Raw genomic sequence first — 24257 nt, 5'->3', positions numbered from 1 at the left:
TCTACAAATGTCACCAAAATTTCTACAATATTTTCCTCACTGGATAACCAACATATTTTAATTTTTTTCTTCACTGAATAATTTTTCTTTCCAACTTTTATTTTAGATTCAGGGAGTACACATGCAGGTTATATGGGTAATTGTGTGTTGTGAGGGTTTGGTGTACAGATTATTTCATCACTCAGGTAATAAGCATAGTACCCAATAGGCAGTTTTTCAATCCTCACCCTCCTCCCCCGCTCCACTCTCAAGTAGGCCCCGATTCCTGTTGTTCCCTTCTTTGTGTCCATCTGTACTCAACAATGTATCTGTTAATTTTAACTTACTTAATATTTAAATGCATTAATCTTTACATTTGGCAGCTTTTTATAGCTAAAATAAATGTGGATGCTTTCTTATAGTTCTAATACTTTGGGAACTCACTTGTCCATTGGAAAAATAAACCAAAATTATTTTCATTCAAATAAAGCTCCACAGTAGGCCGGGCGCGGTGGCTCACGCTTGTAATCCCAGCACTTTGGGAGGCCGAGGCGGGCGGATCACGAGGTCAGGAGATCGAGACCACGGTGAAACCCCGTCTCTACTAAAAATACAAAAAATTAGCCGGGCGTGGTGGCGGGCGCCTGTAGTCCCAGCTACTCGGAGAGGCTGAGGCAGGAGAATGGCGTGAACCCGGGAGGCGGAGCTTGCAGTGAGCCGAGATCGCGCCACTGCACTCCAGCCTGGACGACAGAGCGAGACTCCGTCTCCAAAAAAAAAAAAAAAAAAAAAAAAAAAAAAAAAAAAAAAAAAAAAAAAAGCTCCACAGTAAAGGAGTTCTAAATTTGTAAGATTTTGAAGTTCAGTGAAGTATATAGACTTAACACAACAGAAATGAGGCCAGGAGAGAATGGATAGGCATAAATTTGGGAATGGATGATAAAAACGGCAAATAGAAACAGTTTCATGAAGTAGTTTCACCTTGACACATTTGAGGGCAAAGGGTAGGATGCACTCATGTGGTTCCTGTCACAGGCCCATGGTTTGAAAGGTCCAGGGAGCAGCAAATGCCCCTAATGACCATCTAGGAGGGTCTTGAGAGAACAATTCAAAGTTCTCTCATTTCTCCCTAGGTCTCCCCACCCCTGCCCCACCCTATGTGTGTGTTTGTGTGTGTGTGAGTGTGTGTCTTTTATACTCCCTTCACCAGTTAAGAAATCAATTGTTGCTTCTTCTCAGGCTTAAAAAAACAAAAAAACAGGTGATAAAGCTCAATAACCCACTATTAACGTAAAAATGTTCTCTGAAACTTACATCATTAATTCCAAAAACTTGTAACTCCCCAAACATTTGAAAGTTTTAAATTCATAGATTTACACAGTTGCTTATTTAATGTACAATTTTAAACACTGAGCAAATAAGACAAAAAAATTAATGATAGACCCACATTTCTGTCTTTAAACTAACCTGAACCTGATTGGCACTGGTCCGTGCAGATAAGTTAATATAAAAAGGAAAGTATTGGTCCTTTTCCAAGTGATTCATTAGCTTATCCTTCACATACACAGATTTTCCTGTACCCGTTGGACCCACAAAAAGGAGTGGCCTTAATGAAAACAATGAATATATTATTCAAAATGGAAAAAAAGAATACATTTCTACCAAAGGAGGTGGTAGTTAAAAGCTTACATAAGAATCAAATCATCTTCCTTAAAAACTTATACTTTTACCTATAGTTATTTCATGAAAGACAGATAAAAGTAATGATTGGCATATATTTTTGCATAACATTGCAGAGACTTTATTTTGTGTCTTTTTATTTTTTATTCTTTTTTTTTGAGACAGAGTGTCACTTAGTTCCCCAGGCTGGAGGGCAGTAGGGTGATCCTGGCTCACTGCAACCTCCACCTCCTAGGTTCAAGCAATCCCCCTGCCTCAGCCTCCCAAGTAGCTGGGACTACAGGCATGCACCACCACACCCGGCTAATTTTTGTATTTTTAGCAGAGACGGGTTTCACTGTGTTGGCCAGGCTGGTCTCGAACTCCTGACCTCAAGTAATCCACCTGCCTCGGCCTCCCAAAGTGCTGGGATTACAGGCATGAGGCACCATGCCTGATCTATTTTTATTTTTTGAGATAAGGTCTCACTCTGTCACCCAGTCTGGAATGAAGTGGCACAATCATAGCTCACTGCAGCCTTGAACTTCTGGGCTCAAGTGATCCTCCTGCCTCAGCTTCCCAAGTAGCTAGGACTACAGGTGGCATGCCACCACACCAGGCTAATTTTTTTACTTTTAATGTTTTAAAGAGACAGGGCCTGGCTATGTTGCCCATGCTGGTCTCAAACTCTTGGCCTCAAGTGATCCTCTCGTCCCAGCCTCCCAAAGCACTGGGATTACAGACAGGAGCCACTGGGCCTGGCCTTGCAGATACTTTAATAGTAATAAACTATTATTTGAATAGATGTAATGTCGCTATATACAAAACACTTATGAAACAAGTAATATGCTTAACTTTTCAGAGCAGAAAGTCAAAGTCTGTCTCCTCAGAAAAGAGCTGTATTTGTACTTTTAGGGTACAGACATGGGGGCAGTATGTGAATAACAAGGGGATGACAATAAGACAGCTGTAGGCTGTTTCCCAGTGATCTCAATAGCCAAAGGTTTTGTGACAGATGGAATGACAGTGAATTCTAAAGCTAACAGTTATGTGTATGTATACTGTTAATAGCATTTTTAAATCAATTCAATTACTAACTGAAAATATTTGTCTAAAAGCAAACTCTAAAGAATTCCCCATTCAGTGAACGGGGAATTCAAGCAAGGTTTCCCATTCTTAAGTGATCATAACTAATTTTAAGAGGAAAAGTAATCATATGAGTTTATGTTCACAAAACTTTGGAGAATCCCAGTTTGAGAAATGCTGCATTAAAAATAAAATACTATCATTTTGAATGATAACTTGTTACTACACAATACATAAAGACAACACAGGCCGGGCGCGGTGGCTCACGCCTGTAATCCCAGCACTTGGGAAGCCGAGGCAGGCGGATTACCTGAGGTCGGGAGTTCGAGACTAGCCTGACCAACATGGAGAAACCCCATCTCTATTAAAAAATAGAAAATTAACCGGGCATGGTGGCGAATGCCTGTAATCCCAGCTATTTGGGAAGCTAAGGCAGGAGAATCGCTTGAACCCAGGAGGCAGAGGTTGTGGTGAGCTGAGATTGTGCCATTGCACTCCAGCCTAGGCAAGAAGAGCGAAATTCCTTCTAAAAAAAAAATTTTTAAAAAGACAAACACAAAGGCCAGCACTGAAACTGAATAATAGCCATATTCAGTCCTAAGGGGTCATCTAAGTGAGCCAAACTATGCTAGTATTAATTTTGAAAATTGTTACTGAAATATGAACACAAAATTAAAGTTCTTTCAGAACCAGAGTGACCCCTGAGAATTCATCTACATGTTCCAGTCTGAGTAACACTAGCTCTATTAAAATCTATTTATTAAAATAGTATTAATAAATTTCTGTTCTTAACTTGGGGTCCATGAGCCAACTAAAAACATTCATAGAATTCAGAGAATCTGTGAACTTGAACGACAAAAAGATTATACCTTTACTTTTTGCTATCCTCTAAAATGTAGCAATTGTATGAATAGTGCCTGTAATCTCAGCTACTCGGGAGGCTGAGGTAGGAGAAGTGCTTGAACCCAGGAGGCAGAGGTTGCAGTGAGCAGAGATCATGCCACTGCATTCCAGCCTGGGAGACAGAGCACAAGCGACTGTCTCAAATAAATAAACAAATAAATAAATATATATATGGTTTACTTTATAATTCTATTTGTACTTATTTATTTAAAAGTATTATTCTGACAAATGGTTCTTGGCACAAAAGAACTGTATTGCCAGGCACGGTGTAATCCTAGCACTTTGAGAGGCTGAGGCAGGGGGATTGCTTGAGCTCAGGTGTTCAAGATGAGTCTGGGCAACCTGTCTCTTCCAAAAAAAAAAAAAAAAAAAAAAAAAAAAAAAAAGCCAGGCATAGTGGTGCGTGCTTGTAGTCCCAGCTACTTGAGAGGCTGAGGTGGGAGGATTGCTAGAGCCTGGGAAGTCAAGACTGCAGTGAGCCGTGATTGCACCACTGTATTCCAGCCTGGGTGACAGAGTGAGACCCTGTCTCAAAAAAAAAAAAAAAAGAACTGCTATACTAGAAATGTCACAGAATTGGCAACTGTCTTCCTTGCTTAGCTTCTAAATGCAAAAATGCAAGTATGGACACAAAATACGGGTAAACTAATTTTCCCTCATAAGCTATTTTTCCTGTTTTTTTTTTTTTAAACGAGATAAAATTGGTCACAGAATGCATTCAGAAACAGGTTCTTTATAAAAAAATGACATTTATGATTATATAAAAAAAGACATTTATGATTATATAAACTTGCCTAGTTTAAATTTATGATTATATAAACTTGCCTAGTTTAAATTATACCTAGTGTTTTAAAAGAAAAATAACTATTAAATGTTATTAAGAAAGTTGGTATGGATATGCAAACAGTACACATCTAGGCTTTTGATCAGTTTCATGTGTCTTTACTTTTGATGGACTCTTCTGAGTTTTTCATATTCATCTTAAGTTATGGAATCCAGAACTGGCATAGGACATAGGTGAAAAATGCTAAATGTAATAGGAGAATGTGGATCATGGTTACTTTGATGTCTCAGGAGTACGCTCAATCTTTAAGTAGACTGCGTTCCTTTTTAACAGTAACACAGCAGAAGACTTTCAAAAATGTAAGGCGACTTATGAGGCAGCAAAGTATGATGGCAAGGGCTTTGGAGTGGGCAATGGGAAATGTGCATTCCAGGTTTGCCAATAGCAACAGATGTCACTTCCAACATGCCAACAAGTCCCCCAGGATTTCAGTTATCTGAAAAAGGATGATCTCAAATACTTCAAAAATTGCCATAATCCTATTAAAATGGTACTTTTACATTCAAAATACTTGTTTATAGCAGAGTTCCTTACTTTGCATAGGTAATACTCAAATCCATTAGAAACGTATATCTAATTGTGTCCATCGTAGGGACTATGATATCTTGAATCTTGATTTGTTTATCTCCTAAATTAGTATTTTTAATTAATTCATTCCAATGGACCCAGCGACCTTTGTTTTTCAACTGCAAGAAAATATAAGTTTTAAAATATTAAAACCATGTACTTGCTGTATCTGAAAGGCTCTTTTCAACACTTATACTATTATATTAGCTTTTAAAAACTTTAGTCTTCTCCCTTTTAATAAAATATTACATTCATATGAGAGAACACATATAGCATATTTTAAGTCATAAGCAGATTAATAAAATGAGCATTCACGAAAACACCAATTTAAAAAATACATATTTTTTCAATTTTCCTTTTTAATAACCTGAAAAACATAATGTAACTTTTGTTATCACATATTCAACATATCTAACATTTCAGGTACTTTTGCCTTTATGTCTTAACACTCCAATAATCCCCAAATGCCTTCAAGATGTCCTTTTGCATACATCAAGTATTTATTTGAAAGCCACTCTAATGTACTTCAAGTCACAATTTCCTGGATTTTGGCTTTACTTTTTTTTTTTTTTTTTTTTTGAGACGGAGTCTTGCTCTGTCACCCAGGCTGGAGTGCAGTGGCGCAATCTCGGCTCACTGCAAGCTCCGCCTCCCAGGTTCACGCCATTCTCCTGCCTCAGCCTCCCCGAGTACCTGGGACTACAGGCGCCCACCACCACGGGATTTCACCATGTTAGCCAGATGGTCTCGATTTCCTGACCTCGTGATCCGCCCGCCTCAGCCTCCCAAAGTGCTGGAATTACAAGCATGAGCCACCGCGCCCGGCTTGGCTTTACTTTTTTATATTTTAAAATAAATCGGCAATAATCTAACTAAAAATAAAATATCACATAAAACCACTATATTTGTTTCTCTAACATTATTCTCTTTGGCATTTTGATCCAGGCTGAAACAACCAGGATATATATCAGCATAGCTGTATTAATTGTTATGGTACTGAAATTCTCCTGAATCATTGGCTAAGTAACTGCTGTCCTGATACCCTTGAGTGCCTCCCAATCTTCACTCCACCCCCAACCATTATCTTCTTCTCCAGGTTGTTTTGACCCCTCCCTGGAGACCCCCAGCCCTTCCACTATTAAGCAAAAAAAGTTTTAATACCTGCCAAAATAGCCCCCTAGGACCCTATTCCAGAGCTGTGGCTGGAATCTCACAATCTTTTCCTATTTTCCAGCAAATTGTACATGTATATGTTACACGTTTGAATTGTGGTAACTCTAAGTTTGGGTGAATATTTCTTTAGTAATTCATATTTATATATATATTTTTAAGTTTTAGCTTTTATTTTATTTTTTTTTTTTTTTTTTGAGACGGAGTCTCGCTCTGTTGCCCAGGCTGGAGTGCAGTGGCCCGATCTCGGCTCACTGCAAGCTCTGCCTCCCGGGTTCACGCCATTCTCCTGCCTCAGCCTCTCCGAGTAGCTGGGACTACAGGCGCCCACCACCACACCCGGCTAATTTTTTGTATTTTTAGTAGAGACGGGGTTTCACCATGGTCTCGATCTCCTGACCTCATGATCCGCCCGCCTCGGCCTCCCAAAGTGCTGGGATTACAAGCGTGAGCCACCGCGCCCAGCCTTTAGCTTTTATTTTTATCAACATTATACATGTACATATTTTACAGTCAAAAGATTTACAAGGTTGAGAAAAACAGCATTTCCCTACTGTCACTTTCCCCTTCCTAGAGACTTTTACCTTCTCTAAGCTGGATAGTTTGGTATTTATTTTCGATTCTTAAAGAATATGCTTGTGGGCAGGGCACGGTGGCTCACGCCTGTAATCCTAGCACTTTGGGAGGCTGAGGCGGGTGGATCAGGAGGTCAGGAGATCGAGACCATCCTGGCTAACACGGTGAAACCCCGTCTCTACTAAAAACACAAAAAATTAGCCGGGCGTGGTGGCAGGCACCTGTAGTCCCAGCTACTCGGGAGGCTGAGGCAGGACAATGGCCTGAACCCGGGAGGCGGAGCTTGCAGTGAGCCAAGATTGTGCCACTGCACTCCAGCCTGGACGACAGGGCAAGACTCCATCTCAAAAAAAAAAGAAAAAGAAAGAATATGCTGGTGTGTTACCACCTCTTTTTTCACTTTTAGAGATTACTTTATTGACTTCCCGCTATGGCTAATGAGGATGAAACTCTCTTTCTGGCCAGATTCTTAAAATTCCGTGTTAGCATGGTTTTGGGGAAAAGGTCCTGCACTGTCGGTCAGGAGAACTTGAGTCAAGTTCTGGCTCTGCTAGCCACTAACCTTTTCAGGTTTACCTCCTTATCATAAAACTTGAGATTTAACTGAAATAATGCTCTATCTAGATCTTATAGGGGATGAAATAAAATTTGTATGAATCAAATAATTACTCAAATACTTGCTGTTTAAAAAATGCTTTGGGGAATTATTTAATAAAATGGAAAAATAAATTTAATTTAAATGTGAAATTATAAAAATATTATTAAAGCAAATTTATTTATACAGCCAATAAGTTACGGGAGGTGAAACTAAAAAGAAGGGAGCTTAAAAAGCTCACCGCAGGAGTCAAAATAACTCTAGGATGAAAACCCAGGAGCTTTGTCTGCTGGTCTAAGCCTTTGTGTTTTATCTTACCATACCAAGCTTTTTATGTCGTACCTCATACATGTAGTCATAGACCAGGCCTTTTTCATCAAATGGGCATTCCCATTTACCCACAGAATCTGGCACTGGGTTTTCTTCATCTTTTCCCAGTATGATTAATCGTATGAAACTATCAAAAACATGACGGCCATCTGTATCACAACTTCCTCCAATCGACCAAATCAAAGAGAATATAAAGCAAGCCTGTTGGTGGAGAAATATTTTAACTTATAGCAATTATTTTAAAGGCATTTTAGGGGAAACATTAACCAAAATTCAATATGTTAGGACGTGCTCAACTTACTTGAACAAGGTCATAAGTGTAAATAAAGTGGAATGGAGCACCACTAAGCCACATAGTCATTTCTCTGGCAATTTTTATCAAAATGTTTGCATGTCTTTTTTTTTTGAGACAGCATCTCTCTCTGGTTGCCCAGGCTGGAGTACAGTGGCACCATCTCAACTCACTGCAACCTCAACCTCCCCAGTTCAGGTGATTCTGGTGTCTCAGCCTCCCAAGTAGCTGAGAATACCGGGGTACACCACAAAGCCTGACTAATTTTTTGTTTTTGTTTTTTAAGTAGAGACGAGGTTTTGCTATGTTACCCAGGTTGGTCTTGAACTCCTAGACTCAGCAATCCACCTGCCTCAGCCTCCTAGAGTGCTAGGATTACAGGCATGAGCTACCATGCCTGGCCCAATATTTATAAAAAAAAAAATTTCTTTTTCTTTCTTGAGACAGTCTCACTCTCTCACCCAGGCTGGAGTGCAGTGGTGCGATCTCAGGTCACTGCAACCTCTACTTCCTGGGTTCAAGCTATTCTCCTGCCTCAGCCTCCTGAGTAGCTGGGACTACAGGCGCCCGCCACCACGGGATTTCACCATGTTAGCCAGGTGGTCTCGATCTCCTGACCTCGTGATCCACCCGCCTCAGCCTCCCAAAGTGCTAGGATTACAGGCGTGAGACACCATGCCCAGCCTCTAACAAAATTTTAAATACCCATACTGGCTGGGTACAGTGGTTCACACCTGTAATCCCAGACCTTTGGAAGGCCAAGGTAGAAGGATTGCTTGAGGCCAGGAATTTGAGACCAGCCTGGGCAACCTAGTAAGACCCCATCTCTACAAAATATTTTTTAAAACAAAAATAAATACATAAAATGTCCTTACCAAATAACCTAGGAATATCTCTTGTGGGAGTTTATACTCAAATATATTTCTACCTGTGAAATGATAAATGTACAAGAATATTCACTGCAGCACGATTTGTAATAGCAAAAGATCAAAAGCAACCCAAATTGTTCTTCAGAAATCGTCTGCTTAATTGGATTCTGCTAATACACTGAAATACATGCAGCTGTTAAAAAAACAAGGTCACTCTATAAGCACTAATATGAAAATGACAATATTACAATGGAGAAACGATGCAAATCAGTAGATAATGTATGCTAATGTATTTAAAAATGTATACATGTAAAAGAGTGTGTGCATAAAATACTTCTAGAATTCTATATAGGGCACTGGTAATATTAGTTGCCTTCAGTGTGGCTGGGGGACTGCTATGGAAAAGTGGGGAAAACCCACTTTTGCCTTTTGAATTTTACTCTAGGTACATGCCTTATCTAGTCCAAAAGTAAATATATATTCAGAGAAAAATTTCACCTAGATATCAATCTGTATAACTCTCTTGAAGTGATTCTGAACCACTTGAAAGGTTTAGGTTTTAGGTTTACCAACAGAATAAAATGTTCAGGAAAAATGAAACTTGAAGGTTATATAGGTAAACTATTCCCATGATACTTTTATAAACAGTAACACTGATAGACACGGAAGAAAGCTAAAATTTAGTTTTGTAAAAGGTGGTTCCAAACCTAGGGAGAAAAATGAATAAATAAATTATACTTCAAACATGTCTGTTTAATATCTTCTAAAGTGGAAGGATATAAAGGTGAAAAAGGAGGACAAAAGGAAGGGGTATGGTTAGCAGGAAACCCTGGAATGTGAGATGTCTGAGGCAGCAGATACTTTGGGCAGCAAATGGAAGGAAAAACAATGGGAGGGAACTGCTATGCTGCGAGGGGAGAGGGAGGAGATCGATGCATTTAGGAATAAGGTGGTGCCATGGGAAACCAGTATAGACCAGAAAAAAGACACTAAAAACCTCTTTCCTCAGGCTCTTGATAATCTGTTTACTTGTACCATTCCCTCTGGCCTAGCTAACCAAGACTACTGACTTCTCCCTACCTGAGGCCTCCACAGATTCTGCCTGCAACACTCCACCTAGCTGGCTGGATGCCTATTCCTGGTTTTTTTTTTTTTTTTGAGACAGAGCAATTCTCCTGCCTCAGTCTCCCGAGTAACTGGGACTACAGGCGCCTGCCAACACGCTGGCTAATTTTTGTATTTATAGTAGAGATGGGGTTTCACCACGTTGGCCAGGCTGGTCTTGAACTCCTGACCTCAAATGATCTGCCCACCTTGGCCTCCCAAAGTTTTGGGATTACAGGCATGAGCCATGGCACCTGGCCTATTCCTGGTCTTTCATAACTAGCTTTTATGTTGCCTACATGCTGGCTTAACATTAATTAATAAAATTAATTCACTTAATGTCCAAATTTGTTTAATATTAAATCACTTTATTGTTGATCAAATTATAATCTTTCATAATAGGATAGATGACCGGGTGTGGTGGCTCACACCTGTAATCCCAGCACTTTGGGAGACCAAGGTGGGCGGATCACCTGAGGTCAGGAGTTTGAGACCAGCCTGGCCAACATGGTGAAACCCTGTCTTTACTAAAGATAAAAAAAATTAGCTCAGTGTGGCGGTGCGCACCTGTAATCCCAGCTACTCAGGAGGCTGGGGCAGGAGAATGACTTGAACCCAGGAGGCAGAGGATGCAGTGAGCTGAGATCGCACCACTGCACTCCAGCCTGGGCAACAGGGCAAGATTCCGTCTCAAAAAAAAAAAAAAAAAAAAATAGGATAGTTGCTGGGCGCGGTGGCTCACACCAGTAATCTCAGCACTTTGGGAGCCCGATGCGGGTGGATCACGAGGTCAGGAGTTCAAGACCAGCCTGACCAAGATGGTGAAACTCTGTCTCTACTAAAAATACAAAAATTAGCCAGGGCGGTGGCAGTCACCTGTAATCTCAGCTACTCGGGAGGCTGAGAGAGGAGAATCACTTGAACCTGGGGGAGAGGGGGTGGAGGTTGCATTGAGCTGAGATCACGTCACTGCACTCCAGCCTGGGTGACAGAGTGAGACTCTGCTCTGTCTCAAAAAAAAAAAAAGATAGTTTTGGTTCCTTCTGACATTTTAATTTCTTTAAAGTGCTTTTTATTATCAGAATACCAACTTTAGTGTCTCCAGCTATTCTCTCAATGCTCACCAAAAAATAGCTTTGGATCTTGTCATGTCTTTCTCAGTATAAACATCATGTACCAGAAGCATAATTTATTCGTAATTAAAAACTACATGAAGTATAAAACCAACCATAATCCAAACACGAATGTGCTTGCTAGTAGGATCATTTTCTACCACATTACAAAGTAGCACTTCAAAGAGGCGTGTGAGAGATACAACCGCATTGCTATTGCTTGTAGGAATCAGTTTCTGCAAGGTGAAAATAAGGTAACTTTCTTAATTTTCATCTTATTTAGAAAATAAGAAAAACAATTTATTTTTAAAAACTGATAAAAGCATACATGGTTTTAATAAGGTCTTTTTTTTTCTTTTTTTTGAGATGGGGTCTCACTCTGTCATCCAGGCTGGAGCCCAGTTGCACAATCATAGCTCACTGCAGCCTCCAACTCCTGGGCTTAAGGGATTCTCCTGCCTCAGCCTCTCAAGTAGTTAGGACTATAGGTGCGCACCACCAGGCTATTTTTTTTTATTTTTATTTTTAGATAGGCTCTCACTCTGTCGCCCAGGCTAGAGTGCACTAGTGTGATCACAGTGCAGTGCAGCCTCAACCTTCTGGACTCAGGCAGTCTTCCCGCCTCAGCCTCACAAAGTGCTGGGATGACAGGCACGAGCCACCACACCTAGCCTCGTAAGGTCTTTATAATATTTAAATTTAAAAACTTTAAGTAGGCATGATAAAACATTTCTCAAATATTTTAGTTTCCCATATTATATTACACAATTATACATAACAATTGTACAATCGCACATAATACATTCTAAATTCTCTGACAAATGAAAAACTAGCTACTGCAAGAGAATAAACAAGGTTCTAAGGATAGCAGAAATGAAGTCTCTAAGAGCCATTCATTCATTTATTTATTCAACAAACATTTATGAAAAACATACTATACCAATGTGGCAAGCTAGGAGATACGGAAATAAAAGAATCCCTAAAAATGGGTGGTATTAAAATTAAATAGACAAAAATAATATGATGTAATAATGATATGACAGAGAAAGTCTCAGGGTAGGAGGAGGCTACTAGAGTGCTTGGGATAAACAACTGGAGGAGTGCACAAGGAGGAAAATGGGAGAGATACACCAAGGAGGGCTTCCTGGAGGAAGTAATAATAGCTGAGCTGAATTTGGAAGGAAAATGTAAGTTTGCCAGGTGAACAAGGAAAGGATATTCAAGGCAGGGGAATGTATACAAAGAAATGGAGATGTGAGCAGACACAGATTATTAAGGGGATTCTATAGGATATGAAAACAGGGTATGAAGGAGGAATGCCCAAAAATTAGGCTTGAGAAATAGACAAGAGTCAGATCCTAAAAGGTTTTTGTATGCTGTATTAAGGATTTAATTACAAGAGGAAGAGAGTTCCAAGGGAGGGTTTTAAATAAAGGAATAAACAGAAAGGATTTGTGTTTTGGAAACTTCATCCTGTAGCAGGATGTAGACTGGACCAGAACAGCTCTATTGTATTGATTCAGGTAGGAAGTGATGATGGTCAGAATTGAGATACTATAATGGGAAGGGTGGGGCGAGGAGGTGGTTGCAGAAACAGGGATGGAAAGAAGACAGGTATAAATGTTATCAAGAAGGAAAAATCAATAGATCCTGGGGCCTGGACCAGGTGGCTCACGCCTGTAATCCCAGCACTTTGGGAGGCTGAGGTGGGCAGATTGTTTGAGGCCAAGGGTTTGAGACCAGCCTGGCCAACATAGCGAAACCTCATCTCTACAAAAAAAAATACAAAAATTAGCCAGGTGTGATGGTGCACGCCTGTAATTGCGCCTATAATCCCAGCTACCTGGGAGGCTGAGGCACGAGAATCACTTGAACCTGAAAGGTGGAGTGCCACTGCACTCCAGCCTGGGAGATAAAAAGAGACTCTGTCTCAAAAAAAAAAAAAAAAAAAAAAAAAAATCTAGGGACTGACTAGATGAGAATGAACTATGAGAAGAAAATCCACTACTCATTACGTGGAAAGGTGGAGGCTATTTTGTATTATTTACAACATACAGCATTAGAGCTTTAAAACTGCAAGGGACTTTGTCTATTTTCTCTACGAAGACACTATACAGAATCTTCATAAAGTGGAATTGCTCATTTTTTTCTTTTAAATGGCACTTTTTTCTATGCCTAGAACATTTTAAGATAAAACTGAGTATCTCTTTCCCCTCTCTATATTAATATATTTGTTTATATGTAAGAAGCTTATGTGTGTGTGTAGGAGATGGTGGAAATGGTTGAACAATGGTCCCCAAAAAAGATATTTCCATGTTCTAACCTGAGGAACCTATAAATGTGATCTTATATGGAAAAAGGTCTCAGATGAAGCAATTAAGTTAAAAATCTCAGGAGGAAGACATCATTCTGGATTATCTAGTGGGTGCTAAATCCAAGTCCTTGTAACTGTCACATGGAGGAGAGACATGTGGAGTAGAAGGCCATGTGAAGATCAGCCGGATGCGCTTGCTCATGCCTGTAATCCCAGAACTTTGGGAGGCCAAGGTGGGTGGATCAACTGAGGTCAGGAGTTCGAGACCAGCCTGGCCAACATAAAGAACCCCTGTCTCTACTAAAAATACAAAAAAAATTAGCTGGGTGTGGTGGCACATGCCTGTAATCCCAGCTACTCAGGAGGCTAAGGCAGGAGAATTGCTTCAACCTGGGAGACAGGTTGCGGTGAGCCGAGATCGCTCCACTGCACTCCAGCCTGGGTGACAGAGCAAGACAGAGCAAGACTCTGCCTCAAAAATAAAATAAAATAAAAAGAAGGCCATGTGAAGATGGAAGAAGAGGTTGGAGTTACGTAGCCACAAGCCAAGGAACACTTGAGGCTACCAGAATCTGGACGAGGTAAGAAAAGAGTCTCCCTTAGAGCTTCCAAGGAAGTATAGCCCTACAAACATCCTGATTTTGAACTTCTGGTCTCCAGAACTGTGAGAGAATCAATTTCTGGTTTTTGGGTGTTTTTTGGTTGTGGGGGGGGTGGTTTTCTGAGACAGAATCTCGCTCTGTTTCCCAGGCTGGACTGCAGTGGTGTGATCTCGGCTCACTGCAACCTCCATCTCCCGGGTTCCAGTGATTCTTCTGCCTCAGTCTCCCGAGTAGCTAGGATTACAGGCATGTACCACCACGCCCGGCTAATTTTTATATCTTTAGTAGAGACAGGGTTTCACCATATTGGCCAGACTAGTCTCGAACTCCCAACTTCAAGTGATCCGCCCACCACAGCTTCCCAAAGTGTGCTGGGATTATAGGAGTGAGCCACCATGTCTGTAGCTTTAGCCATCAAGTTTCTGGCAATTTGTTATGACAGCTCTGGGAAGCTCATACAATATTAAAGTTTTCTCATAAAATACTAAATATTAAATAACTAATAAACTCACTAAATATACATGTGAGTTTTTAGGGGCACATATTTAAAATAATTTGAAATATGGAAAGTAATTAGAATTTTTAAAGTTTTAGACACTATGGTTGTATACAAATAGTTTAGCTGGAATAAATTCAACTCCTGAGTTATTCAGCTATAACTTAAGCAATATAAAACCAACGGTGGATAGTAAATGCATAAGGACAAACTGGTTTTAGTTATTCATTCTACCAACCACTGTGACTTTAGACTTAGTCAAGTTGAATGGAAACAAAGAAACTTGAATAGGTCAGAGAATTATAGGATTACCTTGCATTTTTTCTTACTCTGGTTTAAAGAGGGTGGTATTAACCAGGCAAAAAGTCCTCTCAGAAGAGCTTGATGTTCTGGTTCACACAGAGGTCCTTTCAGTGAATTCAACCAAGAAGACACAAGTGGTTCCCATCCTAACTGTGAAGGCTCCAAATAAATCATACCACAACGGCTTACAGTGGCAGGCTAGAGAAAAAAGGCAAAATTTTCTTTTTGCACTGTTGCTTTTATACCAGTGGCACCTGGTAATTATCAACTACTTCTTAGGATGACTTATGAGATCCTTCATAATCTAGCTCCCATCTGCCTCACATAGCTTCACACAGTCTAGACGTTCCCCATACAGAAAACTATTTGCAGTTCAGTTCCCCAGACATGTAAAGGCTCCATGTCTTTAAACATTATCTCGATTTGGAAACGCCTAGGACTTCCAAATCCAATCTCCCTGGAGAAGTCTTACTTCTCAGTTTCAAACACTCAGTTCTCAGATCAAACACTCAGTTACCTTCCATGGTGCTCCTCTATCCATCCTCCTCACAGATGCTCACAGATGCTCACTCCTCTCCACAATTTTTTTTTTTTGGAGACGGAGTTTCACTCTTGTTGCCCAGGCTGGAGTGCAATGGTACGATCTCGGCTTACTGCAACCTCCACCTCCCGGGTTCAAGAGATTCTCCTGCCTCAGCCTCCCGAGTAGCTGGGATTACAGGCATGCACTACCACGCCTGGCTAATTTTGTATTTTTAGTAGAGATGGGATTTCTCCATGTTAGTCAGGCTGGTCTCGAACTTCCCACCTCAGGTGATCTGCCCGTCTCAGCCTCCCAAAGTGCTGGAATTACAGGCATGAGCCACCGTGCCCAGCCATCCTCTTCACACTCTTAAAGCACTAACATGTAGCTGTGTATTGGGATTATTAGCATGCTTCTCATCCTCCCTAAACATGCATACACTGTGTCTTATTCATCTTTGTATTCCCAGTGCCTAACCCATTTTCTAACATATAATAAAAAATACTTATTGGCTAAATTAAAGAATGAAGAAATGAACAAACCACCACTGTATTAAATTATGAACTTACGGATGCCTGGGAAAGGTCCATTGTTTCAAAGATGAGGCTCATCTGGGGGGACATCTGAATGATTTCTCCACTCATAAGACAAAGCTAAAAGCAATTATTTTTCAAACATTTATTTTTTAAAATTTCAATTTTCTCAGATAAAAATTTATACTATGTATAAGATAAAGTAGCTCCTGTGAGATAATGGAATAAGAATTGGAATGGAAGCCAGAAAATCTTAATTCTAGGTCTAGCCCTGTTAATTATTAAGTATTTAAGCAAATACTTAACATCTCCGAGTCTCAGTCTCTTCATCTATAAAACAGGGATAATATCTCTTTTGTAGAATTGTAGGAAGGGGGACAATAAGACAAAGTCCAAAACCTATAAAATCCTATACAAATATCAGCTATTAAGAAAATTAAGTGAAATACTCCTGAATTTATAAAGTGACCATAGACCTTTTTATTAAATTAAAAAATAGAAAATAGAGAATAGCATGCGTACTCATACACCCAGCTCATAGATTTAATCAATGTTAAGATTTTGCCATATTGCCCTTACCTTTTTAAAAAAACAGTTTAAAGAGCATTATAGACATCATGGCATTTCACATCCAAATGCCAATGTCTCCAAAAAATAAGTATATTTTCTATGTAATCACAATAACATTATCACACCTAACAAAATTAATAATTCTTTATCATCGAATAGTCAATACTCAAATTTCCTCAGTTGTACCAGAAATGTCTTTTCAATGGATTTATTCGAAGCAAAATTCAATCAAAGACTATGCATTGAGTTTTTTATGTCTCCTTGGTCTCTTAATCTAAAACGTTTCTTCTTTTATCAAATATGTCAAAAACTGAATTTATCAACTGCTTCCTTTCCCTCAAATTTCTATCTTGTCTATTATTAAAGCCATCCTATCTCCTCAATCTCTTTGGCTTACACCTATGGAATTATCATTAACTTTTAATAGTATTAATAATTATTATTAACTTGATACCTAAATTAATTTTATTACTGTGTTTTAAATTCTTCTACATTTAGTTTTCAGTGTTTCCTTTCTGCTTTTACAATCGTCACTTTAGTTCCAGTTTTTCCCCTACCTAGTCACATGTCAACAATGAGAAATTTAACATTTGTGGATTCCGTTTCTTAGCTGTAAAATAAATGAATGATCTAGAGGTGGATTGTCCAATATGGTAGCTGCTAGCCATATGTGGCTATTTATATTTAGTTTTAACTAAAACTAAATAAAATTTAAAATTCAGTTCTTCAACTGCACTAAGCCACACTTCAAATGCTCAGTAGCCACATGTGACTAGTAGCTACCTTCTCAGAGAACACAGATAGTTGCAGTATTGTAAAAAGTTCTACTGGATGTGCTGGTCTAGAATACTTTTAATCTTTGACCAGATGATTTCAGCAAACATCCTCCTAACTCTGCACAAATTTGAAAGGTAGGGTCAGCATTCTCCTCACTGCCCTGTGTTGTTTCCCAACTACTTCTATTCCACCCCCAGTTACAACCCTTGACAACCCCTGTTTTTTTCCTGCCACTCAACAGTACTCAATGATTCCCTCCTCAATAGCTAAAGTCCTTGGGACATGGCCTAATGTCTCTCTCTACTATAACTCTGGCTTGATTCAGTGTTTATAAAGACTGAGAATCTCAACACAGCTGCCCATCAGATCCTTGACCACCTTGCTCCACTCCAGCTGTCCACTTTATATGTCTGGGACCTTCTCTCCAGAAATACTACACAATTCTGAAATATTAAATTCAAGTATCTCAGTCTCTGCCCACAGCCTGCAATCCATCCAGTTATTTCATTCATTGTCTCCTACTACACTTGCTCCTCATTTTCACATCCCTGATGTTTTCACTTCTTTCATTAGGCAGCTTTTGTCCTATGGTCTAATGCTTCTACCATTCTCATGTCAATATATTTAAAGTCTTACTATATTTCCAGGCCTACAATATTACCTACACCTAAGCTGCTTAGACTGGTAGAGAGTATCTCACAAAGGCAGACTTTGGTACTACTAATAATAATTTATGGTCTTCCACTCAGTCAGGCTCTCAGTGCTACCCAGAAATGCTTCTATGTTTTCCTAGGTAGCTCTCTTTCCCATCTTCCACAAAGGCTAATTTAAGTCTCTTCTTTTATCCTCAATTTTGCAAAGAACCAAGGCCCATCACTTCACGAAGAAAAGAGAAATCATCACAAGGATTTGCCTTCAAATTTCCACAATCAAATCCATACACTCACCTATAACTGTCTTTTCATAATTCCCTCTCATGCAGTAAGAGACAATCCATCCACTTGGCTCTGAACCCTTAGACTTCACTCTGCAATTAGAATAACTTTCCTGCTTCTTCTCTATTTACTTTCCACCCTCAGCTCAACCAATATTACTGAATGAATGAAAGAAGGAATGTGAATGACTAACCACCTATGATAAAGTACTTCAGTATATCTTTTTTTTTTTGTTTGAGATGGAGTCTTGCTCTGTCGCCCAGGTTGGAGTGCAGTGGTGTGATCTCGGTTCACTGCAACCTCTGCCTCCTGGGTTCAAGTGATTCTCCTGCCTCAGCCTCCTGAGTAGCTGGGATTACAGGCACACGCCACCACACCCAGCTAATTTTTTTTTTTTTTTTTGGATTTTAGTAGAGATAGGGTTTCACCATGTTGCTCAGGCTGGTCTCGAACTCCTGACCTCATATGGTCCACCTGCCTCAGCCTCCCAAAGTGCTGGGATAACAGGCGTGAGCCACCACGCCCGGCCTTGAGCGTATCTTTAAATGCTAATTAAATGAGTTTATTTAGTAGGGCAGTCATTTCACGTAAGTACGGAAATAATTTGTGATATATTCACACTGGGATACTAATATAGACATAAATCAGTTAACAAAACTGAACTACAATAATATGAACATCACACATATATTGATTTAAAAAAAACACTAAAGAATATGATTCCAATATATGAAGTTCAAGAGCTGGCAAAACTAAGTCATCATAGAAATCAGAAGAGTGATTATCTCTGGAGGAAGATAAACTAGGAAGGAACATGAGTGAACCTTGTAGGGTATAGGAAATTTCATGTGTCATTTTTTGGGTGATGATTCAGTATACAAACACATTTTAAAAATCATAGAATCTACACTTGAAATTGGTATACATTTTATACCTTATATATGTTGTCTCTCAATTAAAATAAATATTAGAATACTTTCACTTTCTAGTTCTTTTGTATATCTCATAGCACCGAAGGTGATATACTATATATAAACACTGAAGCATTCCATGTTTTCAAAAGGAATTAGGCTTTTGTTATTTTATCCTAAAATATTAAAGTTCTGTAAGAAACCATAAGACTGAAGTCATTTAACAACTTATTCTCACCCTAGATTACTATGTCTTCTGGCTAACACAGTAATTTTAATACAATATACTTTCATTCTACAAAAAAAAAAGAAAATTAAGCCAAGGACTTACTATAGCAGTTTTCATTGAAAAGAGAATTTATAAACCTACTCAACTTGCTGCATCCTTTATTTTTGCATCCTTTATTTTAAATAGAGTCCTAGTTTAGTTGTTGAACACATAAAATTGCTTAATCACGGCTAAATCTGCTTCTCTTTTGATCATGATTTACCTTTTTATTATCATCCAATACTGTGTTCATGCTCTCTATCCACAAAGTGTCAATAGGACCATCAAATACAACCCATTTCCGGTCAGGTGTTTCTGATAAGGCAAATTCTCTAAAAGTGTTAGCCACAATACCATCAGTCCACTGAGGGGGAAAAAAAAGAATTAAAAAGCTCTCCTCATAAAACTGGATTTAGGAGTGAAACTATGAAAATACTTCACATTTCTTGTTTTAACAGGCACTTGCCATAAGAGAGTTGGGAATACTTATATTTAGGTTACCTCATGAGACACTGGGTCAAACTGTCCAAAAAGTTGGCCCATAGTAATAGATTTGGGGTTTACAGTTCTATAAATGACCTTTTCTTCCTCTCCATAGCCATGTTCATTCATTAAAGTTAGTGTATCCGCCAGCACATGCAGAACTTTTGTCTTAGCAGCAAAAGGCTCTCCTACTAACATAAAACTATGAAGGAAAAGAAATAATTATACGATAAGAGTCTTTAAAAAGTTAAATAATTTATATCAGTATATAAAACTTTACCCTGTGATAATTACTACTTATAATTTTTGAAATCATGAATTTTTCTCAGACATGAAGAAAACATATTTAATTTCTGAACTGATTGACTACAAATCAAATTCTTCACTCTAATATTATTTTCTCCAAAAGGGAATATAATAAACAATCTCCAAATGACAATGAAAACTTATTATCTGTGTACTCTTAAAAAAACTAAACCTGAAGCCCACTAAGGAGAGAACTGGGAAAGATTTATATTCCCAAAGTCTTCATTTGCCATCAAACTATTAGTGTTCTTTGCCAACTATTTCTGGATCTCCTCCCTCCTGGCACATATAGGATTTCTGGCCCTCTTGTGGAAAGACTAGGTAACTAGTTCTAACCAATGAATAATAAATGGAAATGATGGGCATTACTTCCAAGCGGGGATAGGTAATTGCCAGCTGGAGACCTCACAGAGATCCCTTTTCCCTCTAGCATGGCTGTGACCCACAATGTTAAGGTGGTGCTTACTCTAACAGCCTGGGCCCTGAGTGGTCATAATGAGCAGGGCTGTCCTGGTAACCTACTATATATAAAAGAGACATAAATCTTTGTTTTTTAAATCACTAACATTTGGGTGTTGACAATTCTTACAGAATATCCTAGCCCATCCTTAGTAACAGAAGTTGGTACCTAGAAGTGGGGAGGGTATTCTTGCCATAATAATAATAATAAAAAAAACCTAATGTGGCATTGGCTTAAAGGCCAGGTTGTGAGTGACAAATTAACTGCTATCAGAAGCTAAAATATGGACAATTATTGTCATGCAATGAATGATGAAACATTTGGCAAATGTATTCCTTGAGATTACCTGGAAGACAGCTAATTACCTAAGGAAATGAGAATTTTAGGTGAAAAGGATAGTAAACAGAATGTTATTAGTATATAATGACAGGTACTGGTTTCATTTAAAAAAGAACCATAACAAAGAAATGAGCCCAGAAAAAAACATGGCCAGTTTGCAAGCAGGAATGAAAGAAGGAGTCCAGAAATTCAGGGACTTCTAGAATTGAATGTATCAAGTTATTCTCATTCGCAATTGGTGAAAGATAAAATTAAGAAAACCTTTAAACAAAAATCTATTAAAACTCAGTTTGGCATCAAGGGTCAAATCAAGGGTAGGGTCATTGTATCACATTATTAAAACCTATGAAGGATTAATATGGGCCGGGTGGCTCATGCCTGTAATCCCAGCACTTTGGGAGGCCAAGGTAGGCGGATCACTTGAGGTCAGGAGTTCAAGACCAGCTTGGCCAACATGGCAAAACCCTGTCTTTACTAAAAATACCAAAATTAGCTGGGCGTGATGGCATGTCCCTGTAGTCCCAGCTACTCAGGAGGCTGAGGCACGAGAATCACTTGAATCCAGGAAGTGGAGGTTGCAGTGAGCCAAGATCTTGCCACTGCATTCCAGCCTGGGTGATAGACCAAGACTCTGCCTCCAAAAAAAAAAAAAAAAAAAAAAAATGAATATAATTCCCAGTAATCATTTCAGGAGGATAAAATGATTCATGAAAAACAGACTAAGATTGTGGCTCCTTCCACAAAGCCTGATAAGGTCAAGGATACTTCAAGGAAATTTTAAAAGGTATGGCTTATTAAGGACAGTAGTTACGGATATAGGAACATGGAGCTGTCTAGAATCAAATAGATAAAAAGCTGATTGTTTTTGAGGGAGTTTACTGACCAAAAATACTGTGAGTCTAGTCTAAAACATAAGCGAATGTTCAAGACTTAAATAATCCTTGGGAACTAGGTGTGATGGTATGCACCTGTAGTCCCAGCTACTCAGGAAGCTCAGGAGGGAGGATCACTTGAGCCCTGGAGTTTGAGACCAGCCTGGGCGATATTAACAGACTACATCTCAAAAATACATAATAAATAATTTTTAAAATGATCCTTGGGTATTGGATGCATAAGGGTTGATTGTACTATTCCCTCTATTTTTGTATATGTTTAAAAATTTACATAATGTTTTTGTAACCCTACCTTTAGAAAAAATTATGACCATTGAGATCCCAACTTTCTACAGGCAGGAAGCAGGCTGAAAACATTTCTCAGCTCTCCCAAGAACAGTATTTTCTCTATTGCCCACTTCATATGTGCCCAGAGAAGAAAATGGAAATGGAAAAGACCTCTCAGAAGGTTAAACTAAGGCCCATGAAGAAGAATTAAACTGGAAAGTCCCTCCCAGGTAGCAAAAACCAAGCAGAAGTAGATCTAGGTTTTAAGAAAGATGGCTCTCTAAGTAAATATAAATATATATATACATACACATAACTTAATTATATAACATATATATAACTTTTACTTACATAACTATAAATACAAAATGTCCATAGCCATTTTAATGACACCCTGTATAATAAATCACATATACAAAATGCTTATGGCTCCTTAGATGAGGCCCTTCAAGTGAGAGGTCCTGAAGTTTAAACTGTTAGTTTCACAATCAATCTGTCTCTAGAACTGGGGCCCTCACATGACCAACTGGATTTCAGAATTGTCACAGAACAGTGTTGGCTGTGTCTTCTATTCTTCAATTTCTGAATGGGAGTGTTTGCTCTGGTAATCCTGTTCTGATAAGCCCACTATTGTGCACTGGGTTTGTGAAGAAAAGATAACTTGTCTTTCTAGGTTGCAGGTCTCTGGATCAAGAGGAATAACTTCCAGATATGATACAAAGGCTATCATGCATCGTCACCTAGGGATCCTTAACTTTGAGTCTGATTCATTTATTGATTAGAACTTTTAGGTGCCTCCCTGGGAAGGGAAGAGTGTGTTTTTATGCAAATGGTGGTATTTATTAGTACTAGGTCACTGTATGAGCACTTCTTACCAACCCTTGTTGGACATGTAGTATGAGAAATGCACCTTTGCCTTTTAAGCCACTGGGGGGCCAGGGGGTGGGCAGGGGTTGCTCTCAACTCACCTAATCAGTTTGCCAAGTTTTTGGTTCATGGATTTTAGTTGTTTTAACAGCTTAATTAAGAAATAACATCTAACTATAGCAATATATAATCTTACCCATGTCTAACAATCATCATTTCATATGTTTGAATCATTTTTTCAAGAAAAAATTTAACAGGCTGAAGATTATGTACATTGCAGGCTTCATGAGCACATTCCAAAAATTCCTGAAATAAAAAAAAGTAATGCATTTCTACAACACAATATTATAAATGTCATACCTGTCTTATAAGTGTAGATTTTAAATTTACTAGTTAAAAAAAAAACTATCTTCATTGTTTATTATTTCTTAAAACTTTATTATTTTTTCAAATCAAGAGGAGAAACAGAGACTCAAAATATTTTTAATATATTAGTCTTCCCTATTATAAGTTATAAATGATCATAGCATCATAGTACTGGGCGTATGTTGCATGAAAATGACTCCTTTTAATAATGTTTCCCAAAATTTCACTTTTGGTTAGGATATAGAAAGACCTGTCAGACAATCCTGCACACTGTAGTAACCAGAAATAAACAAATAAGTTTTTTAAAATCATAAAAAATTTAAACACATAGAAGTACTTTGGAAGCAAATAAATATAAAAGAACTTAGCTTCAGAAAGGGATGATGAGCCTTTCCTAGGTAAGAACAAAGCAACAGCTATTTTCACCCTGGGGACATTTTCTAAGTCTGGACATGGTGGATATTGGATTGGGCCTGCCATAGACAGAAGGAGTTAGCCAAAGTAGGAAGAAACCAATAGAGATTTTAATGGTTGTGTGGGCTTATGTGACAGACTTGAATTTGGAGGAGCCCAAATGCCAAGCTGTTTCTCCCCACCATCCACGCTTTTGCTCAGCATGTAGTGATACAAGAGACCAAGGGCTCGGCTGGAAAGACAGAGAGATTTCTTTAGTCTCACAATGCTTAGATCCCAAAATCCTACTACAGGGAAGGGCCAATCATATGGCAGGACAATTCTTACTCTGAAGACATTTGAAACCAGAAGTAAACTACAGCTCAATAATGCTGCAACAAAACTCTGACTTAGGTCAACTCTCAGTTGAATTGATTAGCAATGCAACCTAGCTACCTGAAATAGGGGAAAAAAACCATGATTTTTCTGCAGGAAAATAATACCACCTGGCCAGGTGCGGTGGCTCAGCACTTTGGGAGGCCAAGGTGGATGAATCACCTGAAGT

At 38.8% G+C, this 24257-nt stretch overlaps 1 protein-coding gene across 1 annotated transcript in view; it reads right to left on the bottom strand.

The window, feature by feature from the left end:
• The window catches only part of DNAH12 (dynein axonemal heavy chain 12), a 246885-nt gene that overhangs the window by 113694 nt on the left and 108934 nt on the right, over positions 1-24257 (bottom strand). Inside the window, exons 30-38 of the mRNA XM_030810168.1 lie at positions 23130-23239; positions 19820-20003; positions 19542-19682; positions 15894-15977; positions 14811-14999; positions 11203-11322; positions 7722-7910; positions 5006-5157; positions 1447-1585 (exon numbers count right to left, since the gene is read on the bottom strand). Of these exons, the coding sequence (XP_030666028.1) occupies positions 1447-1585; positions 5006-5157; positions 7722-7910; positions 11203-11322; positions 14811-14999; positions 15894-15977; positions 19542-19682; positions 19820-20003; positions 23130-23239 (1308 nt within the window). The remainder of the gene's footprint in view (positions 1-1446; positions 1586-5005; positions 5158-7721; positions 7911-11202; positions 11323-14810; positions 15000-15893; positions 15978-19541; positions 19683-19819; positions 20004-23129; positions 23240-24257) is intronic.

The sequence above is a fragment of the Nomascus leucogenys genome, chromosome 4 (genome assembly GCF_006542625.1).
Source record: "Nomascus leucogenys isolate Asia chromosome 4, Asia_NLE_v1, whole genome shotgun sequence".
Classification (NCBI taxonomy): Eukaryota; Metazoa; Chordata; class Mammalia; order Primates; family Hylobatidae; genus Nomascus; species Nomascus leucogenys.
This window is presented reverse-complemented; position numbering and strand designations above follow the sequence as displayed.